Source organism: Plutella xylostella, chromosome 15, assembly GCF_932276165.1.
Source record: "Plutella xylostella chromosome 15, ilPluXylo3.1, whole genome shotgun sequence".
NCBI classification, from domain to species: Eukaryota; Metazoa; Arthropoda; class Insecta; order Lepidoptera; family Plutellidae; genus Plutella; species Plutella xylostella.
In genome coordinates, this window is record NC_063995.1 from 936,831 (window position 1) to 959,309 (window position 22,479).

The following is a 22,479-nucleotide window of genomic DNA, read 5'->3' on the forward strand; positions in this document are numbered from 1 at the left end:
GGGCCGGAGCGTATGGCCGGGTATATGCAGCGGTGCAGGTAGCACAAACCGGTGGCCAGAGCCAGGACCGGGTGTACGCTGCGATGCAGGTTGCACGAAACGGCGGCCAGCGCAGGAGCACTGGGCTAGGTGCAGCAGGTTACACGAAAATTCAGATTCACCGAATCGGCCTGCCTACCCTCAGCGGGTAGGTACCGGCGGATCACATTACTTACGAAAGTTGTTGTCACACATGCCACAATGTCCCAACTTACTGAAACTCGAAGCCACGCTTCCTGTAATAAATCCTATGAGGGTCCTGGAAAGAACCTCAAAGTTCCTTATATCGATTTATCTTGGCTACGCTAATTCTTGTTTGTTAAGCCTCGCATAAGCTACAAGCAAGTGCACTATTGTAATAGCAAAGGTTTTATTAACTGTTTTCTAAAAATATTAGAAATTGAGGGTAGAAAAAGAAAAAATATTATTTTCTCCTGTATAAAATTATAACACATGCTTTGCTTAATGTGGTAATAATGTAAGTATCTAGCTAGAGCGCCACTATTAGGACCGAAATATTGAATCGGATCCTGCGTGGGTTAAAATCCCAAGCGCTGGAGCATTATGACCATCAGTGGCCGAGCTTTAAAAAGCAGTAATTAATAGCAATTTACTCACGGCTCCACAGCTCAAACCTTTGCCGCGAAATCCTCAGCACGGGTCCCGCTCCCCGACGCCACGTGTCGCGGCGGCCGCGCCCCGCGCCACCTGCTCCGCATCACGCTGCAGCAGCTCCCAGCAACAAGGACTCCGCATATTCAAAATAAATTATTCACCGTCGGAGCGAAGCCGACGAGAACCGTGGCTACATGTAGCCATTTTGCCGAAGTGATCACTTCAAAAATCAAAAACCAACTGAGGCGCGCGGGCGACTCACTCTATTTATATAGGCACCCGCACCTTGCAAATTAAAGGTGGAGAGAAAAATGGACTTTATTTAACTGTCACTGTGACCCTTATGATGCCGAACACGGAGAAAGTCGAAACGCCAAATCTCACAATGTTTAACTAGGTTTCAGATAGGCTCAGACTACATAATAGCTGCGTTTTTAAAGCCTGCAAAAGAAATGACATGCCAACTTAGTTTGAATGGATTATTATAGTATGAAATTGTTTATGTTTTAATATTTTAATCGCTGTTGTTATTCTGAGAATTTGCCTTTTACCGTGCTTTTGTTTATGTTTTAACCAAGTTTTAACAGATGTGTTTATATGTCAAATGAAGGTTTTCTAATCAGCTGATGTGCCGCCGCCATTACAAAATTACTCTCGGATAAGCTCGTTACACGGTCAATTTTGGCGGTATAACTTATTCACTACAATAACTACTATAATAAATTAAGCGTTAGTGTGTTATTAGTCTATGGCGTTAGGTACCTACTACTACCTACTGATTCATCTTTTCCGTCAGGTGTTAGGGATCGAGTCAGTAAAGTTGATTATATGTATAAGTGGAAAGCTGGTCTCACACAGGCGCCATTCTGAATATACTGCACTGCAGAACTGTCCGACAAGGTCCATAGAGTGCTGTTAGGTCTTCGCTTCGTGTCCACTCGTAGTCCACTCCTTCAGGTGTAAAGTAAGGTGAGTATGGAAAGCCGAGAATTGAAGAGAGTATTGTGAATGTGCTACAGCCGAGAAGAGAGTGTTTAGGCCGTGATTTGATGACATAGATGAGATGTATCGACCGAGTTCGATATGCTTATTCATTAAGTCGAAATAATTTGTTTAATGTCCTTGCGCTGACTTTAACTACTTACCGAGTATAATTACCATAACATGTGATATGTAAACTAACACCTACCAGTGCTAACAATCTTCATATAAAGTCACCCGGTAGTGGCTGAGATCATTATTTGTGTTCAAAATGTTGAAGTCTCTGGTAGTGTTGTTCTCTGTTCTGGCGGTTTCCCTCGCAGCTTTAGCTTTCTATCCGTTGGACCCTAAGCCTGAAAAATTCAGTGAGTAACTGTTTATTTTTCATTTGAAATTTGAAAATGAATGAAAGTTTCCCTTCCTTATTATAAGTACTTCTTAAGGTCGATCGCCGTTCGTTACCAGGGCTAACTACGCGGCCAATTTTTCAAAAGTAAAAAATGCCTACAAATTTATTAACTTTAGTAGGTATATTTTTTATGGCCATGATACTTTATGGAAAGTAGGTTCTAACACTTCCTGCCTAGATATTATTTAGGTAGGTGGGTACCTACATACCGTACTTTTCGGATTACCATGCTACTCTTGCAATACTTGCTACAATTAATTCGTATTATTGTTTTCCGTGAATGTTTTCAGGGTATAAACCAATTAATTATATCTAGATAGAATCCACATCGTATTTCACTCATATTTCTTCTTTGATTAACAGAAGACGATGTAGGGTGCTACATTAAAGAGACGGATGAAGTCATACCCTTCGGTTCGGACAAACCTTCTAAAAAACAGTGTATGGAGTACATATGCAGCAGGGAACATGTCAGCCGTGCAACGTAAGTCAAAAAAATACACTCACGGGCAATGAAAAGGTTCCACTGAGAAAAGCACAAATATACTGCTAAACGGCAAACGCATCCTGCAAAATTAAAGTATATTTAACAGAGCATCAGGATATTACCAACTAAAAGCGATAATATTTTGTTAACATTTTAAATTAAATCTTTGAAAAATTTGGGGTCGTTTGGTGTCGGAATTTTGTGAGTGGAACTTTTTAAGTGCCCGTGAGTGTACTTATACCATGGAAAACCACAGAGGCGTAAGTATACAGATTAATGATTTATCAATAAGTGTAACGTTAAATTATACCGGAGCGGTAAGCAACTATATGTATAAGATATGAATAGGTATAATAGATTTTGTATACCTACATTTTCCATTAACTGCTACTACGACTACCGTAAGCTAGGTAAGGTAAGGTAATCAGTGTTTCAGTCACGCACGATTTTCATGACTCACCAATACTTTCACCACAACCACAGTGACCAACTCTACACCAGACTCACCAGAGGATCAAGTGTAGATTTTTCTTAACCGAACAAGCAGTGAAAATCGACTTCCAATTTGTATGACGTGAGCATCGAAGACTTCGATGACGCAGATCTAGTAAAGCGCGTATAGGTGGTACCATTCAAAGTAGCGTTTACTCGCCATTACTTTAGAGTTAAAACTCACACTCCCCTATTCTATTCTATTCTGAGAGGGGGCAAAGTTCCTGTACGTGGCTCTCTCGAGTGGAACCTTTGTAGATATCCCCTTGATTTCAGCTGAGCCAGCCTAGCTCCCCAGTAAACGTTGCAATAGCTGAGATAAGCGCTCTGTTGGTCAAAGAAAAGATAATCTTGTTTCTGCAGTAGGTGGACAAGCTAACAGACACTCCCCTACATAAGTTTTGTTTTTTTCAGATGTGGCGTAGCGCGTGCTACTCCCCCCTGCACGTTGGTCACCAACAAAGAACTGCTTTATCCAGGCTGTTGCCCGAAAATCGTCTGCCCACCTACGTCAGAGGAGGATGAACTCCTACAATAGTACAAATAATATGGTTGCTTTTAAAATAAATAATTAAATATATTATTATACCTACGAGAAATGCAGTTTAGAATTTGTTTATGTTCTTACCTGAATAATGTCTAAACCCTTCAGTCTCTTGGAGGAAACTCACGTCTTGCACTAAGTAAGAAACCTACGTAGGTACCTAGTATTATCTCTTGAATTTAATGGGAATTTATACAAACATTTGTTGTATATATATACAGCGTGATTGGTAAGACGATGTATTCCTTTAAATGGGTTGTAGTCGAAGGCATTTCCAGTCGATTGAACCCCGTAATGCATTATCCGAAAGTCAACCATTTCTGAGTTATTTATGTTTTTTTTATAATTTTGCCAAAATTTATTTTAAAAGCCAAATAGGTATTTAAAAAACTAACCATTTTATTAACAGAGACAGAGTGCTTCAAATAATTGGAACAATAAGAAAATGTTTCAAAAGGTGAAAACAAAAATGCTTAAGTAAAAAAAAAATTATCTGAAAAAAATTCAGGCACTACAACTTAAAAACATAATCAATTTATAAGCTTTAAAATGACATATTACAATCTAAAATCGATTAAGATATGACCAAGATATAGCCAAAACTACTGCATAGGCGGATAACTCTCAGTAGCGAAAAGAACAACTTTTCTCACTGTCTTATAACTGGACTTTGTAGAGCTCCAAACCGTTTACTAATAATTGTTCCCCGATAGAGCGGTTCCTTAAATGCACAGATCGGTGACGAGGTTGCTTCACCGAAATAATGCCTGTCCGATAACACGTTAGCCGAAAATATTTTTCAATTATGATTGGTAACACAAAATAATTCTTCACAACCCGGTTCCTCAAAACTACTGTTCGACGACGGTTAATTCGCCGAAAATATAATTTGCCAGTAGCACGTGACAATAGCAATGTTCGACAATGATTGTTTTAACTTCACCGTGTTCAAACACTGTGCGAAATGTTTTTGCTGAAAAGTTTCACCGAATAGTGTTATAGGAGATGCAATTTGTCGGTTAAACAATTTCACAGGCTGTGTAGTCGAAAAAGCACTCTATCGTTGAACCTATCATCATCGAAAAGTACTTTCGGCTAACCGTGTTATCGGACAAGCATTATTTCGGTGAAGCAACCTTGTCGTCGACCTGTTCTTTTGAGGAACCGCGATATAGGTGAACAATAATTATTAGAAAACGATTCGGAGGGGTTTCCCTCATCTCGCATAAACTTTATTGCCCAAAACTCGTTTCGCATAACTCGTATGGTCTAAACTTTTTTGGCGGAATCATCACTTCGTCAAGACTTATGTGGCATAAGTCTCGTTTCGCCTAAAACTCTTTTGGCATAATCTTAAATCACCTAAGTCTTGTTTGCTCAAATTAGTTTTCGTATAGGTATTATCTTGTTTCTATTAATATTATCTTAATAAATAATATATTATGCAGTAAATATAAATTGCGATATTTTTCTCTTACATCATTGAATTTTCAAAATATCGAAAGAGAATGGCCATTGTAATTATATATATTACATTAGCCATTAAACCCCATGGGATCGAAACTTAAAGATAGGTGTGACGACGAGCAAAGCAAGGAGGAGCGGGTTAGGTGCACATGTTCGTCAAAACCAAAGCGGAGCGCAGCGAAGCGGAGCGTTTCCCACATAGCGTAAACAATACAAGGCACCAATTTACGCTATGTAGGAAAACGAATATGATTACTTTGTATAACATAATGCCATAGCATTATTAGGCTATTTAAGATTTGACCATACCATTATTAGGCTAAACAAGATTATGCGAAATAACTTTTTACTAAACGAGATTTATGCCATACGATTTTCGGCGAAACGAGACTTTGACCAAACGATGCAATACGAGATTAGGCAAATAAATCTTAGGCCAAAAAAGGAAGAACCGATTCGGAGCCATACAAAGTCCAGTTATAAGACTTTTTACCTTAAAATTGGACCAATCTTGTTAGTTTCCCTACTGAGATTTGTCCGCCTATGTAGTTGTTTTGGCTATATCTTGGTCATACCTTAATCGATTTTAGATTGTAATATGTCATTTTAAAGCTTATAAATTGAATATGTTTTAAGCTGTAGTGCCTGAAAAAATTTCAGATAAAATTCTTTTTTAATTAAGCATTTTTGTTTTCACCTTTTGAATCATTTTCTTAATGTTTCAATTATTTTGAAGCACTGTGTCTAAATTAAGTTGAATATTGCGAATTTAATGATTATAATTAGTTAACTAGAGTGTCACTGATGCAAAACAATGAATAAAGTAATAATATAATGGTTAGTTTTTTAAATATTTGGCTTTTAAACATAAATTTTGGCAAAATTATAAAAAAACTTAAAACTTAAATAACTCAGAAATGGTTGAGTTTCGGATAATGCATTATGGGGTTCAATCGACTGGAAATGCTTTCGTCTATAACCCATTTGAAAGAATACATCTACTTTCCAATCACCCTGTATATTAAGGGATTGACCAGATTACCACTTTACATGGGGTTCCCTACGAGTCTTCGAAACTCATTTTTTCGAATATGCATACATCTACAACCTTAAACCGAAGCTTTCATAGTGAGATGGCTTGTTGCTTCGAAGGATTTTTTGTTCGACGCATCTTAACACCGAACATCTTACTACGGCATATTGTTTCTCCAACGTTTATTTGTCCGATGTAATGACACTTAGAAAATTTTTATACAACCGTCTAACAGTTCCAATTTCTTGTAGGTCTTCTTCTTCTATCGTTACACGATAGAAGAAGCACTAAGCTAACTTCCTCCAGTGTTGTGCTACTCTTATTGCGAGATCATTGGCCTTCATCAGGTCTCCTTGACTGCACTTTGGGGCATTAGGACACTCTATAAGGTGTGACGTAGTCTGGAGGCTTCCGCAACTGCATAGAGTGCTGGCATTGGCTAGGAGCATATCCCATCGCCTTAAATTGTCCTTCGTCCGGGCAACGCCAGCCCGGAGGCGGTTTAGTGTTTTCCATACAGACCACTCTTCACCCCCTCCAGCAGGCAGCTCCTCGGCTGGCTGGACAAACCGACGCAAGTGGGAAGTATCGGCTCTCCAGCGGCTCAACCTGAACTCCTGCGCTGTCTCGTTAGTCAGCGGTTCGGTTTTGACGAAGCTTGTGCGTGATTTAAGGCGCTGCTGCACTGGAACATTACCATACAAAGGATTGCGCAAGTCATTCAGTTGTTTCCAGTGCTTTTTAGCCGCAGCGGCCTGTCTGCGAACCGCTGGCGGTGCTATTCCAGCGAGCAGGTATAGCTTATCAGTCGGAGTTGGTTTTAAGCAGCCTGTAACCAGCCGACAGGTCTCATTAAGTGCGGTGTCCACCTTCCCAGCGTGAGCCGAGTTGTTCCATGCGTATTCCGCCGCGGAGTAACTTAAGGCTAGGGCTGAGGTTTGTAGGACATGCGGGTGAGCCCCCCAAGTTCTACCGGTCAGGCGACGAAGAATGTTGTTTCTTGCGACCACTTTCATCTTTGCTACAACATATAAGGTAAATGTCCCAGTAGTTGACACAATAGTGGCAATAACAAAAACGTTGTTAGAGAAAAACTTTTATTACGAAATCAGGCGGTAACTAAGTAACAAAATTTGGTAAATCAGTCTTCTATCTAAATTATCTCCTTACAATCAAGTATCTAATTAAACGTTTTTTACTATTTTCCAAGAAAATTCAAACAGTCTCAAAATGTACCTATAATTGATAGGAAATTTTTCACTTCGCCTAGTAATTGACAAAGCAGTTTTACATTCTGTGTTCCAGTAATTGATATGAAGTCATCAACAAAAAAAATTACAAAATATTAAAAATCTGTCATATCAAAAGTAAAGTAATTTTCATACATAAAAACACTGAACATTTTACACGTCTTTGGAACATATTTTACGCATTAACGTTGTTATTATAATGAGACCCTATGAAATTCACCATTCAAAATAAGCATTATACAACAGTATAAATCTTTAGTAGGAAAAAACAACTTCTTATACAAATCAACAAATTCTAGAAAATATATTATATATAGTCATCACTCTCGAGATCATCCGTACTATCATGAGGAGGCACCCACTTTTCGGCTTCACTTTCACATGTAGAATATAATTAAACTTTTTTCTTATTTCCGAAAATATCTGTTTTCTTTTTCACTGTAGTTTTCTTCGCTTTAGATTTATCCATTTCTTGTTTCTTCTTTCGTCTTAATCGTTCTCATTCGTCCGTCTTTCTCCATTATCATTCTTATTATTTTCTTCCTGTATTTCCACATCATCTTCGCTTGAAGAATCAAACAATACTTTTTTGGTCATTTGCAAGGCGTCTAGATTCTGTTGTGCTGCAGTTTTATTTGCCAAATTCTTTTCTTGTTTAATCTTCATGGCTTCATCTTCTTCTCTTTTTTCTTTGTCTTTCTTCAGCTCGTTTTTCTTTCGGTTCTATTTTTTTTTTCTTTTTCTTTGCCATGCTTAATATCTCCTTAACTATGGAGTTTTCTTGCGCTGGCGATAAAAAAGTTTTTGGACCCATACGCCAGTCAAGTGGAGTCTTACCGTTCACTTTATAAGCATAATATAAAGTACATTGTATTTAAGGGCTGCAGCAGCTATTGGTAAGCCAGATTTTACCTCTTCATAAGCTCTTAGCATTGAATCCTCACTATAAGCAAGCATTTTAACTTTAATTGGTGGCATCTTATCAAATTATAGTACCAGCAACGAAAATTTTATTGTAATTAATAATGTGTATAACCAATAGTTGATAGCTAGATGACTAGTACTTGATACCCTATCAAGTACTCGACCCGTGCAATATTTTCAACCCCGAAATAAACAAAGACAAATTTTATTGTATTGTGACCCTTACACCTTTGATATTACGAGCAAATTAAAAAAATAGTTTTGACCTATTACTTGATAGGGGGTATCAATTACTAGGTATTTGGGTTTTTCTTGTTCTAGTAGATGATACTCGTCACAAACAAGTAAATATAATAAAAATTGGCTAAATAAGCATGAACCAGCGAAGTTACTTTACATGCAAAGGTAATAAAAACAATACTTACCCGTAAAACTCCATAAATCAACTGCAATATCGTACCGGCGAACACTCCGAGCTTAGTTATTCAATTAACGAAACACAAGTTTACGCGTTGATGCAAACGGCTGCACGGGAAAAAAATTGTAACTTGAAATTGAATCGATGCAGAATACTGACACTTTGGTTTTCAATTTAACAGACTTCAAAGTTCAAATATTGATAGGAGTGCGTTTAAAAACTGAATTAGTTTTCTTATTGTTCAACCATAAAGTTGAAACTATCAATTACTGGGACCCTATCAACTACAGGGACATTTACCTTAATACAATGAAACATATATCGACAATTTTGTAGATACATTTTTCTGTAATAAATTTGAGGGGATTGACATTATGTTCGATTTGTTTGAGTTTTCGTTATCGTACCTATCCATGTATGTATTCATACATATACTTACATAATTTTGTATAAATGTTAAACGTGACTTTTCGTTTTTTTTATATTTTAATTCTTTGAGATTTGTTAATGTCCTTGCGCTGACTTTAACTAGTTACCGAGTATAATTACCATAACCAATAATATGTAAACTAACACCTACCAGTGCTAACAATCTTCATATAAAGTCACCCGGTAGTGGCTGAGATCATTATTTGTGTTAAAAATGTTGAAGTCTCTGGTTGTGTTGTTCTCTGTTCTGGCGGTTTCACTCGCAGCTTTAGCTATCTATCCGTTGGACCCTAAGCCTGAAAAATTCAGTAAGTACCTAATCAGTTTTCATTTGAAATTTGAAAATGGTTAAAACATGCCCATCCGTATTATTTCTTAACCCTTAAAATACAAAATAAAGGCTAATCCCCAAATTCATAGAGCTTTTTGACACTTTACAATAGGCTTAAAATTTACGTTGTGTTATACAAGTTTCAGCTTTTTGACTGACATAAAGAGACGAAACTCGTGTGTTTGTAAGACAATTTTAACCTTGTTGTAAATTTACAGTAAGTACGTTCTATGAATTTTAGGGTAAGTTTGTTAAAAGGCTCTTGTAAGCCGACGTAGCCGACTAGGTACCGACACTTCCAGTCTAGATGTTATTTACGCATAGAATAATGAATGAAAATCTGCTCTATTCGGATTATCATGCCACTCCTGCAATACTCTGGCGAAAAGTGGGTGCAGCAATGCACCTCTGCCTACCCCGCAAGGGAGTACATTAGTACAAGGTGTGAATGTTTGTTTTTTTTGTTTTTCCTGCAATACTACCATTAATTCGTATTCTATTGTTTTCTGTGAAAGTTTTCAGTGTATTAAAAATATATATATATATCTAGATAGAATATAATATCGTATCTCACTCATATTTCTTCTTTGATTAACAGAAGACGATATAGGGTGCTACATTAAAGAGACGGATGAAGTCATACCCTTCGGTTCGAGCAAACCTTCTCAAGAACAGTGTATGCAGTACCGCTGCAGCGAGAGCCAAGTCACCCGAGAAACGTAAGTTTTCATTTTCTTCATAGCGTTTTGACCATAAAATAAAGTCGCTAAATAACACTTTCCCAATCGAAACTGAACCGCCGCCGGTAGCGTTCAGCAGCGCCCCCTGCTCCTGCTCATCACGCGTGCAGGTGTAGTGGTGTTATAGCACGCGGGGAATGATTTGAGGTGCACCATCGTTTGTGAAGATCCACAGATGCTACTCACATTTTGTGCATCTGGGAATCCCCTCCGTCCTTCTTTTCATTACTCGCGAGTGAAGTAGAGGAATTCCAGGCATGTCTCGCCAATCGAATTTCGTTACATAGGGGAACCGGGGGTAAGACGGGGTCGCTAAGGGAAAATAAAAAAACAACAGGTATTTATACTTAACCACAACGTTATGAATTATTTATGGCTCATTAGGAACTTAATGACGAACACTTTGGCACAGCTTTTGACAAAAAAAGTAATCATTACAATTGACTTATTTTAAGAAATTTAAAAAATGGGAAATAAACCATCTTGCCCCATGTACGGGGTAAGATGGGGTAAGTATACAATTTGGGGCACAAAACAGACAAACAACACTTCTTCTGTGTTTTTATCGTCAACACCAGCACCTGCAGTGTGAGCCCAACGCCTGCACCTTTGACATCCGACCCAGTTTTCCTTAAATTTAAAGTACTGTAGTGACTGTAGATATCCTCACAGTAGAGGTAGACACAGTCATCTTCGTTGTTATTCTTCTTCGTAGGCAGTATCTGCTTTGTCTTTTTAGCCAATTTCCCTGTAGCCCTTTTAGAGGCCTTCTACAATGTCAAATATCGGGTTGGAGAAAAAAAACTTATCCAAAGTAAGATCTGTACCCTATCTCGCCCCTCCAAAAATACCCCGTCTTGCCCAACGCTATATTTTTTTAAGTAATTCATAAAAAATACTTTCAATGTTAAAGTGATTTTGCACATATTTAAACAAAGCTTAAATAAAAACACACAATAAAAGGTACCAAACCTTAAGGGCCCGTACAGAGTGACGTGCCGCGCCAATTTTGGGTTTTCAATGCCCTTCACACAGCACACGCAGTGACACGCACACATGTAAGTTTGCACAGTGGGTCGATAAACTTTTACTCGCCAACTTTATTGACAATTAAGTTCAAGTACATTTTGGGTGATTTTAGGGTAAGTAAGTATAATTCTTACTTACACTGGTAGGCACCAGGAAAGAGTAGAAATTAATAGGGGTGCCACTTTACTCTATACTCGGAACCCGATTAGCTTTCTCAAACAAATGTGGTATTTACTTGTAGAAAGGTAACTACAAGTATTAAAGTGTAGATAATAAGTTTCGGGCATCCTCCAGCCAACTGAACCCCGACGACAAAGCAAAGTAAATACATAGTGTAGCAAAAGGGCTATACTAAGCCAAAAGGGGATGACTCAAGGGGTAATTCTTAACAACTTTTGTTCTACGATATATGCAAATTCCAAAACTCGTAGAGCAAAAGTTAAGAATGACCCCCTGTCTTACTCCTTTTTACCCGACTGCCGAAGGAGGAGGGTAATGTTTTTTGATTGTATGTATGTATGTTTGTCTGTTTCTTTGTTCCCTCCTGTAGCCTAGACGGCTTGATAGATTTTGTTGTATGAGGTATTGTTAGCAGCGTATTGATGGCGCGATGGTTATAGGTTATGTGACGTTCCATTAAAATGTACAAAGCGCCCTCTAGAGGACATAACGTGATGATCGAAAAAATAATAATTCAACTTTGCCGTGTAAGGTATCAAATGAAAGGGCTTGATTTTCACATTACAAAAATATGCATATTGAAGGTATTTAAATAACAACACCAAAATGATTGAAATAAAAAATGACCATGAGCTACTGACGTAAAATTTCATAAAATAAAAACAACTGAAAAGTTACAAATAAAAAAATACAATTATAAACAAACGGAAAACCCGACTGTAGGCTAAAAACATGAAAACAAGTCCCAATGTTAATGGAAAGTATCGCAGGCGGGGACCAACTTGACCGCCACTCAAGGCCGTTTTCTAAGTAACATTCAGCTAAATGGTGAACCCTCTGCTGGTCCCCTGGGTTTTTTGTTTGTTTATAATTTGTTTAGTGCTATATACCGCTTTTTCAATACCTGTAAGTACATTTTTTGGTAGCAGCATAATATTTTTACTTAATTTTAGGGTTACGAACGTCAAAAGAAAAAAAGCAACCGTTATAGGATCTCTTTGTTGTCCGTCTGTCTGACTGACTGTCTGTCACCGCCCTTTTTCTCAGAAACGGGTAACGATATCAAGCTGATATTTCGCATAGATGGGGAGTACCCCAAAAAAATATTATGGTACTCCCTGTCCCACACAAGTAAATTGGGGCTTATATTTTTTCCAGTTATTTTGATGTGTATCCTTTTTTTTTCTTTGTTGTTTTGTATAAGTATGTGTTTCTTTTCTTAAAATCTGTATTTTTTTTGTTGTTGCTGTCTATGTGTCGAATAAATGTATCTTTATCTTCAAATCACGCCATCTATCGTTTGTTTTTTTTGTGGCTACTGTCTATAGAAGAAATTCCGTCATTGACAATTTTAATTTACGAATTTATTTTTATTTATTTTATTTTTATTTTTACACTTTCGTGGAGAACCAACAGCATTTTGTTAATAAATAATTATTACTTATGAACACATAACAACTTGATGCCATTAACAGAATGAACTTAGTAAACCCAGTAAACCTAACACATCCAGAGGAAAAATAAAATCTCTTTCTCTCTCTCTGAAAAACATACTTAATAGCCCAAACTCGATGCTTTTAGCTATTAACATCTTTGAAATAAAATTGAGCCACCACCGTGTTACTGCCCTCATCAGATCCTCACGAGACCATACCTCAACCAGCACCAAGAGACTGTATTTTTGATCCCTAACCTAATGTTCGTGCGTATTGTCATCACTTAGATCCATTCGCTATATTCCTGCTCCTCATCAGACCTTTACGAGACTGTTATGTCACGAGAATATTGCACACTATCTAATTTAATTTAATGTATTGAATATACTGGAAGAATTATGCTTCCTCAATTTCAAATCAAATTATGTTGGTGTCATAAAAGTTGAAAAAGTGCAATGACAACCAATGTGCAGTGATTTTGTATCTGTACACGATAAGATCGCGAGCTGTCAGTGCTGCCTAAACCGACGTGACCCTTCTTTGGAGGCCAGCGGCCAACTGAGTCAAACGTCACTTGTGTTTATGATTTTATAACACAGAAAGCCGCCATAGATATTTGTATGAAGATTTGAGGGAAAAAAATTGCTCAAGTTTGGGATTAATTTACACAAAATAAGTGTGTGTTTATTAAAAAACAAGGTATTTAGCGCCTAGTCCAAGCCTTTAACTTTATAATATGATAAAAATCATATGAAAATTCTTAATAATTACGACACAGTTGTTACAATACGGGAGTGGTTTTTCGTGATATTCTGAATTTTATTTACAGTTATCCATAAGCATTTACTTAAATTCGAATCATTCAGCACCTAGCTAGACTCTTCGGCTACCTGTGTGATTTTTTTCAAGGTTGTAGAGCATCGTTTACTACATAATTCTATGACAATGCCAACCCTCGATTCCCCCTTGCCGACCCTTAAATAAAAACACACAATTACCAAAAATGCCACTGTTTTACTGTGTTGTGACGTTGTTTCTACCGGTCAAAAATAACATGGACATTACGCAAAAACAAACAATTGAGCTTACACAAAAAACGCACGCGCTCACACCTGCTGTCACTGGCGCACTAAAGGTCAATCATTTAAGCCTTTCTATTGACTCATTACTCAGATTCCTAAGATGTATAGTTTTATCGTATAAGTGGGGGGCCCCGTCTTACCCCGCGACCCCATCTTACCCCGGGTTCCCCTATGGGCGACTTTGACTGCCCAGTATTTTCATAACAGCGACAAATCCTTCACCAGCTCTAATATCTGAAACAGCTACACACCCTGTGTACACACCACTAGATTCCGCCCCACCACTGTTTTACGGCAAAAGTGGTAACTAAAGTACTTATTCATTCGATCTGACATGACACTTACCTGACAGCCTGTGAGTGCAGCGCCGCGTCTATCCGACTCCAGTGATGGCGTGAATTCAACCTAATTTATACTGTTTTTTTTCAGATGTGGCGTAGTGGATGCTCAGCCCCCCTGCAGGGTGGTAACCAACAAAGAACTGCCTTATCCAGGCTGTTGCCCGGAAATCGTCTGCCCACCATAGTCAGAGGATAAACTTCTACAATAAGTAGTAAAAATATGGTCGTTTATAAAATAAATACAATTAAATCAATAATATTATAGTTCCTACCTATTTGATTATGTACCGGAATAATGTCTAATCCTGAATAGTGTTTCACCTTGGCTCTTAGGCAGGTAGGTACTTACCCTAAGTATACATTTATAATGAAAAATTTGATAGGTAAATATTTAAAATTTTTGCTTTTTGAATATACAAACACGACACGATCGTCCAATAAATATAATCACACCTATAATTAAGTTAAAGCAATACAGTAAATACCGATTTGGCCTGTAAGTATTTTTGTATCTGCAGTTTCGCAGGCCAGTCCAGGTCGTTCATTCATTCATTATGCATTCTCTCCTATGTGCTCTCGATGCAACTTGACTTTTTGGCACTAAGGAACAGCGTAAGTAAAGTACCTACTATTTTTATCAGTTATGTAAGTACCTAGTACGTTTTAGTCGTCGTAGCATAGAGTATTCTCGTTAGTTTTTGCTGCTTGTGTGAGACACTAGAGAATTAGCAAAAAGCTTCATATGGATGATCAATGATCACGATCAATACATCATCATCGCAGACAGGGTCTCATTCTGAACAATTTTTGTTCTAGGAGTTTTGAAAAAAACCATCCGAGTCAAGACATGTCAAGTCAGCCTACCTTTACCTACTCAGATTACCACTTTACATGTGCTCAATAGCAAGTCAATATGAAATTATAGAGGGAAATGCTTAGAACTTAATATGTGACTTTGTTATTTTGTTTAGACTAGTTAGAATGTAATCATGATAAATTCCTACAATCTGCATTTTAGTTTTTTCTTCCTTCATATAAGGTCAACCGGGGCCAAGTCGCCTACGGGGCTAATGCCTCGAATCCATTTATCTTCCGAACCTCATACTTTAGAACTACTGGAGTCATCTGCTATCTATCTTTGGAACTCAAACTTTTACCAGTGACCAATAGATGTCGTATCCGAAGCAATTTTCTTAAATAATTTGCCATTTTAATTTTTTCACCTCTTTTGGCCACCTTCGGTTTCCTGACACGTTTTTTTGAATCGTTCCAAATGTGTGTTTGTTTAAAAGAATCTATGTTTCCTAACTGTAAATACAGTTATTGTTTTGTTGCTTTACATATTGTTTTGATTATTTTATTGAAATAACGTAAGATTCGGACACAATATGCAATTAAAAATGTATAGGTTTAGCTTATTTTTTGGGGTAAATGCCTCTGGGCTGATGGGGTTATTGCCTCTATTGCGGCGCAATAGCCCCATTTCCAGAGGTTCTAAATATTTTATGTTATGATAAATGTATTTTAAACACTCACGAGCAATGAAAAAGTTCCAGAGACATTAGCACCAAATTACTCCTAAACGAAAAATACTAGGTTAATGACGCCTTCTGCAATATTGAAGAACATTTAACAGCGTATCAGAATTAACATTCTTAGATTGGTAATCCAACTAAAACGTAAATAATTTGAATATGAATTAAACTAAATGTTTTAAAAAATTTGCGTCATTTGGTGTCGACATAATAAGATTGTTAACACGGTATATAGAAAATAATCATTTAATAAATAATAAATTAAAAAAATAAAATATTAACTGAATTATCCCACTTGTTTTTAAAACTTTAAATAGTTTTGTAATGATTTAAATTCCGTCAGACTCTAAAAATGGTATACTTACTAATTTAAAGTTGTGGTTTGATTGCAAATTATAAAAAATATGCCCTTGTATGCTTTTATACTTTATTTGTATTTGTCATTTAAGTATTTATACTTTTTTAAGTCCAATAAAGTATTCATAAATAAAATGTTGAGCACCCCTGGAATCTTGAATGGGGTAAATGCCACTACAAGAAATTAGGGTGTGTAGGCGCCATAGCCCCGAAAATTTTTGATCAACTAATTCTCCTTAACTAAGCGCAGTATTTAGTTTACAAGCTAATAATTAGCTACGTTAATAGTAAATCTATACATTATATCTACTTAAACTTGTAAAAAGCTCTTCCAAACACACAAAACTAGTGAAAGAGGCATTAGCCCCACTAGGGGTTATTGCGCCTTAAAATCCCATTTTTTGTAGAAACGTCGTTTAAACATAGAAGATATTTAAAATTCGACAAAATTGCATCAACATATGAAACTAGATAAAATTTCCTAATATGTATCACAAGGTATAGCTTAATAGGGCGAATAGTCTGTTTGTTATGTTCAAATGAATATGAAAGTCAAAGTATTGTGGCGCAATGGCCCCGGTTGACCTTAACTATCAATTCGTCATAATGATTCGTGTTTCGTGTTTTATCTGAGATCAGAGCGTCTAGTACGGGCTTGCAATATATGTCAACGTTGATAGAAATCGTAAGCACGCCAAACTATTATAGTGCCACAAACTTATCTGTTCCGGTGAGAGCGAACTAAATTGGTCCATACCTCATTACTTACTGTACTAATGAATTTCATATTGACATAGATTATATGGACCAATTTAGTTCGCTCTCACCGGAACAGATAAGTTTGTGGCACTATAGTTTCCAAGTTAATTGGTAGTATGAGTTACATTTTTTTATTATAGTTCATGCGATATCGTTTATGCTACAACTCGATTGTGCGAACTTCACTCTAGATACTTTACCTCTTTCTAGCGCTTGTAAAAAGAAAGGGCAAACACACATGTCATTTTGGCGTCTTGATTTTCGTATATTATATGTCAATGACTCTAACCAAAATATATATGTCAATCAATGTCAATGACTCTAACAAAAACAAACTGAAATTTGGTTTACAAGCTTTTATTTATAAAAATTATAAAATTAAGAATGATCCTCACAAGTGCATCGCAATTCGAAGTACCTAATTGTAGATTTTATGGAAAGGTAAGTACCTACCTACCTATATACTTATTATGTTTACGATAACTTAATGTAAAATTGTAGGAATAAATAATATTTTACTAGACCTAATCTATTCGTACTATTTACAGGAATGGGGACCTAAACAAGCCTGCCGATGGACCCCACGGCAGGTTAACTGCCATAAATAAATGTCCGTACATGGTGCAGAATCTCCTACGACCTATTCTGCACATGTGGGGAGCCCAAGACGCTCTGTCGTTGGACGAAGCCCAAGATGCCCTGTCGTCGGAAGAAGCCCAATACTTGTTGCCCCACTGAGACCAAGGCAGAGTCCTAGGACAACCCGTCGACGCGTGATTCGTCCGAGGCAGTCAACGCCGCGACGCTATCGTCCTCTCGTGGGGATTTAGGCCATTTATGTAATGGATAACTATATAAGTAATAAATGATTATTTTTAAACATTTATTTTTCATTTCTAAGGGTGCTTACGTAAAGAATCGGGTTCCCTGTATCTACCCGTACCGGTAACTTGATTAGGTATCGGCGGAGACTCCGCGCTGAGCGTGCTGCGCGCCGCCGTGTGCGGGCCGCGCGGCCCCGAGCGCGAGCTGGCGGAGCACCTCAACGCCTACTACCTGTCGGTGGTGCGCGACACTCCGCTGCGGCCTGACGTCACCGCGGCTATGCAGTTTATCCGTACCAGTATCCCTGCTACCAGTAACTCCATGGTTTTCCAACCTTTTGGTGTTGTAGAAGTATTAAAAATAATTCACAACATCAAGAGGAAGAAAACTAAGGACATAAATGGCATGCCTACTGACCTACTGCACCTACTGCCGATGGACCTCATAGAACGATTGTGCCACCTAATAAATGAAGGGAACTATATTTCTTGCCAGCAAAGTTTATTTTTGTCATCAACTTGTATCAGCAAATTAATAGATCAACCGCAACAATATATTTTTGTCCTCAAATAAATAAAAAGTGTCCTCTGGTATGAATCAGCAAATAATATCAATACAAAAATCTAAAATAATAGATGGATTGCCAAAAAATTTGAGTTCATTACATAAATAAAAACTTTGTATGCAGAATATTATTTTTGCTCCTCAAATAATAACTGCGCCCGCAGAATAGTAGATTTGCCAGCAAATATATTGACTCTAGGTCGCATGTTGCGATTTCTTTTTAATTCATATTTTATCAGCATTGCAGTAGTTACATTATGATTGGTCCAGTTATTAAAACATTATAATTCGTTAGCAATTTAATACATGAGTTTACAAATTAGCGGAGACGGTGCTATGGAGAGAGCTATGCTTGGAGTTTCTCTGATGGATCGTATCAGAAATGAGATTATCCGTCAGAGGACCAAGGTTACCGACATACTTAGCTGTCAAAATATGCAAGCTGAAGAGGCAGTGGGCTGGTCATATCTGCCGAAGAACCGATAACCGTTGGGGTAGACGAGTTCTCGAGTCGAGACTAGTGTTGCCCAAATGCAAGAACAAGACGAGACTTAGCCAGTCTTGGTCTTGGTCTTGCGCCAATACACCTGGTCTTGGTCTTGGTCTTGGTCTTGCGCCAATACACCTGGTCTTGGTCTTGGTCTTGGTCTTGCGCTCCCAGTCTTGGTCTTGGTCTTGGTCTTGCAGCAAGAGTCTTGCAAGTCTTGCAATTACCTATTAGTCTATTACTATTTATTAAAGTTTACTTTTTGATTTTAATAGATATTTTTTTATTCGCTATGTTTATGGTATTAGTCGTAATGCGCATAGGTCCAGTTTTTCATTTTCTTTGATACAGTTTTTTGCATCTCATAGAATTCCTAAGCGTACTTACCTATACACCGAACTGTTACACCTAGCTACTCAGTGAAATAGCGCTCTGCAAGACGCAAGAGTCTTGCAGGCTATGTCTTGTTCTTGCTCAAGTCTTGCACGGTCAGTCTTGGTCTTGGTCTTGCTAAAAATACGCGGTCTTGTTCTTGGTCTTGGTCTTGCAAAAACGCAAGAACAAGACCAAGACTGCAAGACCAAGACTGAATTTGGGCAACACTAGTCGAGACCACGAACAGGCAAACGGAGCGTGGGACGCCCTCCTGCCCGCTGGACTGACGATCTTAGGCGGATAGCCGGTAGTGGTTGGATGAGGAAGGCAGAGGACCGAATGTTGTGGCACTCCTTGGGAGCGGATCTATCTCCACCAGTGGATGATTATTGGCTGATGATGATGATGATGAAAAGAGGAAGTTTAAGTTTTAATTACAATAAGATTGCTTTTGATTAGAAGAAGATTAAGGTTTAAGTTATAATTAGAAGAAGGTTGTTTATGTTGTTTTTAATTAAGAATATTGATGATTTAAACTTAATTTTTTGTTTCATTTAAATATTAAACATAACATCGAGTTATGTGGACATACCTATTAAAATATATACATAAATGTTAACTTGCCACTTGATCATAAATCCCGGCAATTTTAAGTGATTAATTGTTGAATTGATTTAAAATTGTTTGGGGGCAAAAATTTTGCTGGCAAATCTACTATTTTGCCTTCAAACCTATTATTTAGCAAATTCAAAACGGATTTAATTGGCGATCGTTTAAATGACACCCATAAATGAATGCGTCTCAGATGGCCATTACCCGAATGACTTGAAAGTGGTAAAAGTCGCCCCGGTGTACAAAGGTAAGGGAAGTAAGGCAGATTGCAAAAAATACCGACCCATATCTGTCGTGCCTGCCCCGTCCAAGGTGTTCGAGATGGGCCTGTGCAGCCGACTGCTGTCGTTCCTGGGGGGGTGCGGGGTGCTCTCCGCGCAGCAGCACGCCTACCAGCCGGGCCGCAGCACGCGCGGCGCCGCGCGGCAGCTGCTGCGAGCCGTCACCTCGCACCTGGAGGGGCGCAGGCGCGTCGCCGCCCTCTTCCTGGACCTGTCCCGCGCCTTCGACCTCGTCGACCACCGGCTCATTACCGCCAAGCTCGAGCACTATGGGGTTCGTGGATCATCGTATGATCTAGTGTCATCGTTCCTGTCAGGGCGCAGGCAGATCACAGTTGTGGGGGGTGAGCAGTCGTCTCCAGGTGAAATAGGAGACCGCTCAGTGCCACAAGGCTCGAATGTTGGTAACGTCCTCTTCCTGGTGATGATGAACGACCTCCCTCATGTGACTGAGAAGGCGGAGTTTATTATGTACGCCGATGATATCTGCGCCATAGTCGCTGGTGAAACCGACCAATCTCTCGCAGCTAATGTTGTGTACACAATGGAGGCGCTGATTAATTGGTTCACAATAAACGGCATGCAGGTCAACATCGACAAAACCAATCTCCTGTCCTTCTCGTTGCATCGCTCCGCTGCTGATTTGCCTGCGGTCATCGTCCAGGACACTGCGGTGCCGTACGACACCTGCGCCAAGTTCGTGGGGTTCCATTTTGACACTGGGCTGCAATGGCACTATCATATTGATAGTGTCTGTGCAAAACTCAATGGCGCCTTCTACGCTATCTCACGGCTCGTCCCCACACTCTCGAGAGAAAACCTACTTAAGGCATACTATGGTTACTTCCAGAGTGCTTTAACATATGGTATAGAGCTGTGGGGGCTGGCCGCTGATCGAGAACGGCCTTTTCTCCTGCAGAAGAGGATGGTGAGGCGCATGATGCGGGCGGCCCCGGACGAGCCGGCGCGCGCCCTGTTCCTGCAGCTGGGCGTGCTCACCGCGCCCTGCCTGTACGTGCTGGAGGTGGCCAAGTACGTGCGCCAGAACCTCGCCCACTTCACCCCCCTCTCCACCACTGCGAGGCTACAGAATAGGCGGAAGAATGACCTGACCCTAAACACAGCCCGCCTTGCTAAAACCGAGAAAACCGTGCATATAATGGGTCCTAAAATTTACAATAAAATCCCGGATGACATAAGGGAGTCGCAAAGCTACTTTAGTTTTAATTGTAAGCTAAAAAAATATTTGAGCAAGAAAGCATACTACTCAGTAGACGATTATCTTAATGATAAATGTTAATAAATATTATGCTACGCATATGTTCTGACATTGTTTTTATATTATTATTATTTTTTAAGTGACATTGTATTCTTGTTTACTTTATTTATATGCTTTATATGACATTATTTTTATATGATTTTTGACATGCCTAATTTAAGTGATGTACTTCATTATATTATTATTAATAATTATTATATTTATGACGATGTATTAAACTGAATAAATGAATATGAATATGAATATCGCTCACTGAGAAATTTAAAACCGTGAAATGCTCTAGCGCACTCGCTGAAAGATAAACAGCAGGTTACCGGTACGGGTAGATACAGGTAACCAGTATCTCTATGTAAGCACCCTAATGGTGATATACATTGGTTCAGTGCCTGGACGCAGTAAGGCAGATTTCACGACACAGTCGCATTGGACTTGGTTGAAAATAGCGTCCAAGCGGGATCAGTACCAACATAGTACTCTACTGGGTCCAGTCACTGAACCAATATAAACTATCTCTAATAACAAGCACTATTCCTGCCATCATTACTCCGCATTCTTAAGTTTGTGTTAGTTCCTAGTGGTTAATAGGGTTTCCTCTGCCTCTGCAGCCATTCGCCACGCAAAATATGATCGCTGATAGTCACAAACTAAATTCTAACTAGATCCTAACCTACAACAAAAACGCTTCTCACCTACAAATTTTCAGTGAGAGCAACAACTATGAAAGTTTTCGAATTCGTTGAAGCTGACTACCTAAGATCTGTCAAACATGTAACTCGTACTACCAAAAAGCTATAATTTACACGTAAACTTATTTCGTTTTTTAAAACTACGATTTGAAATAACTCATACTACCAATTTTAATTTATGATAGTTTCCGCTAGAGGCGCTGCTTGTAAATGTATGGAAGAAAACTGAAACTATAAACGTTGTGTCAACTATCAACAACCTATACCTACTAGACGTACAGTGGTGCCTAACCCAGGTTAATAACTGAATAAAACAAACAGATAATTATAAAATCGGTCATGTATTTTATCACCCACTTAAAATGCGAAATTACACAAAATATTTTTCCTCAGTATAGCTCTGGTGAACAAAAAATATGTATCCAAATAAATATCCGTAATTAGGTACGTAAAAATAAGGATATTGTCTACTCATTGTTTCACTGCTGGAGT

The 22,479-nt window shown here is 38.4% G+C and overlaps 1 protein-coding gene and 1 long non-coding RNA gene across 4 annotated transcripts; both read left to right on the plus strand.

The window, feature by feature from the left end:
- The first annotated feature begins 1,840 nt into the window (after window positions 1–1,840).
- Window positions 1,841–14,494, plus strand: LOC105391858 (venom toxin OcyC11). 3 transcript variants are annotated; one of them, XM_048625886.1, is made up of 3 exons: window positions 1,841–2,000; window positions 2,408–2,528; window positions 3,438–3,618. In XM_048625886.1, exons 1-3 carry the CDS (start codon window positions 1,907–1,909, stop codon window positions 3,559–3,561), a joined length of 339 nt encoding a protein of 112 aa, XP_048481843.1. In that variant the 5' UTR covers window positions 1,841–1,906; the 3' UTR covers window positions 3,562–3,618. The 3 variants fall into 3 exon arrangements, with proteins under 3 accessions (XP_048481843.1, XP_048481844.1, XP_037963738.2); XM_048625887.1 differs by lacking the exons at window positions 2,408–2,528; window positions 3,438–3,618 and adding exons at window positions 10,018–10,138; window positions 14,316–14,494 and having other exon boundaries at window positions 1,875–2,000; XM_038107810.2 differs by lacking the exons at window positions 1,841–2,000; window positions 2,408–2,528; window positions 3,438–3,618 and adding exons at window positions 9,239–9,396; window positions 10,018–10,138; window positions 14,316–14,494.
- A 2,484-nt stretch (window positions 14,495–16,978) lies between these two features.
- On the plus strand, window positions 16,979–17,758 carry LOC105397564. The gene is made up of 2 exons (XR_005254962.2): window positions 16,979–17,319; window positions 17,427–17,758. It is a non-coding gene; the product is annotated as an uncharacterized LOC105397564 (long non-coding RNA).
- Window positions 17,759–22,479: the final 4,721 nt, after the last annotated feature.

What these genes read in the sequence shown, in the direction of transcription:
- LOC105391858 (XM_048625886.1), top strand. Translation starts at nt 1,907, where the DNA reads ATGTTGAAGTCTCTGGTAGTGTTGTTCTCTGTTCTGGCGGTTTCCCTC. An exon ending in CCCTAAGCCTGAAAAATTCA is followed by an intron (nt 2,001 to 2,407) that starts GTGAGTAACTGT and finishes TTTGATTAACAG; the next exon opens with AAGACGATGTAGGGTGCTAC. An exon ending in GAACATGTCAGCCGTGCAAC is followed by an intron (nt 2,529 to 3,437) that starts GTAAGTCAAAAA and finishes TGTTTTTTTCAG; the next exon opens with ATGTGGCGTAGCGCGTGCTA.